This window comes from Fringilla coelebs (assembly GCF_963513975.1).
Source record: "Fringilla coelebs genome assembly, chromosome: 11".
Lineage (NCBI taxonomy): Eukaryota > Metazoa > Chordata > Aves > Passeriformes > Fringillidae > Fringilla > Fringilla coelebs.
The window spans coordinates 17476001-17482000 of NC_140037.1; the positions used below are offsets into that span (position 1 = coordinate 17476001).

A 6000-nucleotide genomic window follows, 5' to 3' on the forward strand; every position below is an offset into this window, starting at 1 on the left:
CAGCGGATTAAATGTCAAAAATAAAAACCCTCAAGATCATCTATGGGGAGTTGTGGACTCCTTCACAAGGCTGAAGGATTTTCCTTTGATTTTAAGCATCCCAGGATAGCTTCAACCCTGTCATCAGATACAGACAGGCAAGCTGCGCATGCTGAGGCACACAAGCCCTCCCACCCAGATCCAATGGCAGCTTAAATCAGATTAACATTCTCCCCAAACTTACCCCAGGCATTGCCAAAATAAGAACCTGTCCCTGCTTAATGCCACATTCCTGCAGCCTCCTCCCCATGTGAGGGGGCTCTGCTACTCCATGCAGTGGCACCTTCGCCTTCTGCAGTCTGGAAGTGTCAGAGGAGTTCCTCCCACCCTCTTAACTCATCAATTTGGTACTATTACCCACAAGAAATATGCTGTTTTGGGTCAATTTTCCTCCTCCAATTGTTTTACAACCAGCATCATGCTTTAAATAGATAAAAGCAGTGACTCAACATTTAAATATAGTGGATTTTCCCCCAGCTTTTTCAATACTTTTTTATTAAGAACCTTTTAAATGATGTGATTAGGGGGTTGTACATCTGTCAGTGCCTTTTAATGCTCAGCATCTAGGGGGAGGAAAAGGAAATGCAAGTGTTTAGAACCCAGATTTAATGCTGATCTTTTTAAACCTAATTAAAGAGATATAAATTATAAACCAACTCATTCAATAGGTGATTTAAGTTGGAACAGTATGCATAGTACATGGGATATTTATTACTGCTTAATTATCCTTTATTTTCTATTCCATCTTGTGTTTCACAAGACCATCTGACTCTGGATTCCTCCCCTGGTCTTACAATGTTGGCCAGATGATTCTCATGCAAATCTAACACCCTATAAAAACACATCTTTTAAAAGAAGCCATTACAGTGAAAAAATAGGTTTTACAGAGTAAAAGTTTCCTCCTAACAAATGTATAAACACTGTCATCAGTGGAGTTAACTTTGGGCACCCACTCCCCCCACAGATTTGTTACAGTCACGTGCACACATCCCACAGCCATTCCAAAGACCAGGAAGAACAATGTTCAGGATGTTGTTAAAGTTAACCCCCGGGGAAAAAAAATAAAATTAATGATCTCACTATAAAACCACTGCCTGGGGAGGTTACTAAATTTTAGGGTTCTGCTCCTGCTCTCAACTATCAAGAGAGCAACTTGAAGGCCTGAAATAATTAAGAACAGAAAACTCAATTATCTAGTAAACTAAGCTTTTAAACCACCGTGCTAAGCTAAATGGAAAGGCTGCACAGGGAGGAGCATCATTAGTCCCACTCAGGAAAAACAGAATAAAAGAGCAGGAGTACAAAGGGAACCAGCTCATGAGCAAAGGCACAGTGAGTTCAGCGGGAAGGGATGGGATTTTTAATTTTTAAACTGTACATTGGCACACACCAGCTAAAAAAAAAAAATAAAAAACATTAAAAAAGAGAGAAGAAAGCTTGACATGCTCAGCCAGCCACTTGTAAAGCATTACACCTCAGCTCCAAAAGGTTAATCTCCCATTTTCTTAGGGTGAATCCATATTTGCTTCCATCAAAGAAAATGAACAAAAAGCTGGAAATAACACTTTGCTGTGGGAGAAGGAAAACAGACCCTCCAGCAGATATTTCTGTCGAGATAAATATTCCTCAGCTTCCCACTGTTCCAGAGCAGAGACACCAATCCCGTGTCCCCACCCTGCCAAGGCACCAGCTCACCCCTTCCCCTCTACCCACAGGCCCCAGCCCAATTACCTGTCACCACCAATACAGAGAAACACAAATGGCAGAGAGGAGAGAAAAACAGAGCAGGAGAAATGGAAATTCAAGCTGCTGTTTATAGATAGGGGAAATTATGCAGAGAAAAGACAAATGGAGGAAGAAAACCAAGACAGGCAACATAGCAAAAAGAGAATTTAGTTATCATTGAGCATGAAGCTACCCCAGCACAGAAGCACAGGCTGGCTCAGGAGCTGGCATTCAGTCTCATCTTCAACAAAACCAAGGAAAAGCACTGTCCCATCACCCTGCCTTCACTCTCTCCAGCACAAGATCTCTGATCCAGGTCCAGTCGAGATGTTGCCATGAATTACATCCTCCCACCCCTCAGAACAGCCAGCCACAGCTGACAGCAGTCAGGCTTTGCTGTTCCCCACCTCTAAGCAGGCTAAGGCACACTCCAGAGTGACAAAATCCTGGTCCCCAGACTGCAGGACCAGAGGAGACCAAGCTTCTCACTGCCTGGTGCACGCCTGCAGCTACTCCCAGAACATCAATACTGCTCACGAAACAGCATGACACTTCCCTCACATTTAACAGAATTGCCTTTTTTTGGGTTTTTTTCAAAATTAGAAGTGTGGTCTCTGTCTACTTCAGAGTTCTCCTACAGAGCTTGGTGTGCCAATGTCCCTCAGCCCACGCACCGCTGATGCAGTAAAACTGAGCTGTGGGACATTTCTCCTGAGTGTGTTGCAACTCAGCAGCATTTCCACTACTTACTCCTTCAGCAACAACTGCTCATAATGCAAAATGGGGCTTCCAGAAACAATTGTGTCCAAAAAAAAAAAAAAAAATCCACATTTTAAATAAGTTGTTTAATTTCAGTTTCTCCAGGCTGGTGTGATCCATTGGGAAAGGTTCTCAGAATTGATTCCATGGTGATTTGTGGCTGGGAACTCCAAAACTTTTTGTAATTGACAGATGTAGGAAAGGAAGAAAAGTAACAAACAGATGCCTAGAAAATAGTCCTTGAGTGATGTTCCCCTATTACAGAGATTTATGCAGCTGCTACTAGGAGAAGCAAGTGCTCTGAAGTGTAATTACCACACAGAGTCATGCAAGATGGGCCAGATCCAAGGTATAAGCAAGCAGTCATTGCTTTAATTATGATCAAGTTTATGTACTTAGGCAAATGTGAAATCCACTTTCGATTTGATATGTGGGAACTTTATCATTGTAACAAGCTGGAAGCATTCACTTGAAACACCAGCCCTGTTCTGAGGTATTGATCCAGCTGCCCACAGGCTCTGCAGAGAGGCAGAGGGCTCCTTACTCCTCCTGGCTATCAGGGATGCACCTGGGGCTCACAGGGCAGTGAGAACATAACTGAGGAACCCCAGCAACCTGAACCCTGCTCGGAAGGGAGGATACCAGGGCAAAAGCACCCACTGCAATCACAGCCAGGCCAGGCTGGAGGATGCTGCTGCTTTCTGGGGAAGGACTGATCCCATTGCAGCATGGCAGCCCCTCAATACAATGGGAGTCGTTCTCCAGGAACCTGCCCACCCCTCCATCACCTCCCTGGAGCATGTAAAAACATACTCAGCAAAGAAATCAAAGCAAGAATCTCACTGTCTTTCAAAGAAACAACTTCCCTTCCTTCTGGCAAACAGAAATTGTCAGTTCAGTGGTGATAAGAGCAGCTCTTTCCTGCAACTCTTCATGCAAACATTTCACTGGAAAGTATCGCCCTTACTGACCAGGAGACTAAGGCCATGTGGGACAGAGAGAGGAGAGATGCTGTTCCTGCAGCTAGTCTGAAAGGAGCATTAAATGTTGAAACGTATATGAGAAGAGAATGTAAGGACAGGTAGGGATAGGAAAGGTACACTCTCACCAGGACTTGCATCTAAACTCCCCTCATATCTCTCACAGCTCTTGATAAGCTGAGGCAGTGCTATGGTCCTACAGTCCAAAAGACTTGGGATTTACAGCAGCCCCAGCTCTGGGCACCCCATTTCCCCCTCGCTCCCTCTCCTGTGCTGAAGCAGATCACTGCTGAAGAACTCCTGTGTTTCTGGCCTGTGCGACACCGAATGCAAGAAACCGAACTCAACACATCGTTATTAAAAGCAGCCACCGCTGGCGATGATCTCATTGCACCTCCCCTGCCTGTCACGTTTTCCTGTTATCTCTTCCTTTTCATACTTTGATCACAAGCTTTTCAGGGCAGGCGTTCTCGGCTGCCAATTGAACCCAACACAGCAGCACCGAGCTCTCCAGGCAGCTCCGGAGCGCAGCCATCAAACCGATCCGTCTGCGTACGCACACTCCCCGCACACAGCCACCCACCTGGAGCAGCCGACACTCCCTAGCTCCCAAAAAGCTCCAAAGAGCCTTTAAAAGGCAAGGAATTCAAGTATTTTGCTTACATTTTAAAATAGGAATGAGGCATATGTACAGAAAGCAGCCTCGCAGGGGTCAGGTGGTGCGGTACCACCCCGGCAGCCACCTGTAATGGGAACTGCAGAGCAGAACAAGCCCTCTCCCAGACTGTCAGGCTCCCACCGCGCCCTCGCACCCCGCACGGTTCCCGCACAGCCCGGGGAATGCCGCGCTGCCTCCTTCCAGCCCCATCCTCGGGAGCTGCGGCAGCCCCGGGCTCGGGCTGGGATGAGGGTTTGGATGCTGTCGGAGCAGCCCCACAGGGCGCGACTGCCTCGGACCCGGGCACACCTCGGGCAGAGGAAAGCGGCTCTGGCGGACCCGGGACCGGCAGGAACGTGACGGGCGCGCGGAGGCTCCGTTCGCCGGCGGGGACGCCGCGAGCTGCCGGGGACCTCGCACCGGACCCCGACAGCGGCATGCGAGGACGGGGCAGGCTGGTCCCTCCGGCAGAGCCGCGGCTCTACCCGACAGCCCGAGCTCACCTCGGCCAGCCGGGGTGAAAAACCCTCCCGAACAAACCGAGCGCAATAAAGACCAGCTCTCCAGCGGGTTCCCATTACCGCGACGTAATCACCGGCTCCGCGTTGTCCCCACATCCGAGACGCCGAACCCGGCTGCCCCTGCCGCCGGGGGAGGGCAGCTCCCCGTGGGAGAGCGGGCAGCCCGCACCCGGCTCCGCAGCGTCCCGCAGCCGCACGGCGACCCCCGCCCGCGGCCCCGGCCCGAGGCGCTGCAGCCGCTTCGCTTCGCCCCGCACCCGAACGGCCCCGGCGACCCCCGGCAAGACGACGACGGCCGGCCGGACACCACGGGGAGAGCGCTCTTACCTGGCACGGGGCTCTCGGGCACCCACTTGGCTCCGGGCTGCAGCACCTGGAAGGCGGTGCGGACCGGGCGGCAGGCGGCTTCCCCCGCCGGCTGCGCGGCCCCCGGGGCACCGAGCAGCGCGGCCGCCAGCAGCGGCAGCAGCACTCCGCCGCTCCCCAACATCCTCCCGGGCCAGCGGGGCGCTCCTCTAGGCGCTGCCGGTGGGCATGCCCGCCGTGCCGGGATCGGGAGCAGCGGAGCGGAGCTCGGCCCCGCGCCTCGCGCGGCGCTCCCGGGGCGCCGGTCCCGATCCCGGCCCCGCGCGCGCCGCCCCGCCACGGCCCGGATTGGCGCCCGCCCCCCGCCCGCGGGAAACTCGCCCCGCGCGCGGCACCGCCCCGGCGCTCATTGGGCCCCGCGGGGATGCCACGCCCGCCCCGCCCCGCGCCGCACCTGAGCGCGCCACGCCCGTCCGCACCCACACCGACCCCGGCACCGACCCTGATCCCGCACTGACACCGATCCCGGCACCGACACCGGAACAACCGCGGGCTCACACCGCTCGGAGCGCCGCTCCCGGTGTCCCTTCGCTCGCTGCCTGTGCGGTGCAGACCCTGCGTAGCCCCACGCGTGCACCTGGCGTGGGAGGTGGGATGCGCGGTCCCTGGTTTGCACGGGTTGCATGAGTTCGCAGGGCTGCACCGCGAGTGAATAGAGTGTGTCTTGAGCCCTTGCCAGCCGGGGCTGCAAGGGAGGGCGAATTTCCCCGCACTGCACTGGACCTTTCCCGTAAGAGTGAGGGATGGAGTGGGACTCACCTGGAAGCTCCGCCATGAGGGGGGGTGGGGGGGGTGATGCTGAGTACAGGGCTGTAAGCATCACTGAGCCCTCCTAGGGCAGCACTGAAGTCTGGATAGCTCAGTCTCCAGAATGCCTGGAAGTGCTACGGGTCTGGGGTGCTATTGGGTGTGCACAGGACAAATCACCAGAGGAGCTACCTGGTGAAAAAGG

At 53.3% G+C, this 6000-nt stretch overlaps 1 protein-coding gene across 1 annotated transcript in view; it reads right to left on the minus strand.

The window, feature by feature from the left end:
• GPC3 (glypican 3) overlaps window positions 1-5172 on the minus strand; it is a gene marked incomplete at both ends in the record, with an annotated part of 140005 nt that extends 134833 nt beyond the window's left edge. The window contains one exon of the mRNA XM_084213233.1: window positions 5010-5172. Coding sequence (XP_084069359.1) covers window positions 5010-5172 — 163 coding nt within the window. The remainder of the gene's footprint in view (window positions 1-5009) is intronic.
• Window positions 5173-6000: the final 828 nt, after the last annotated feature.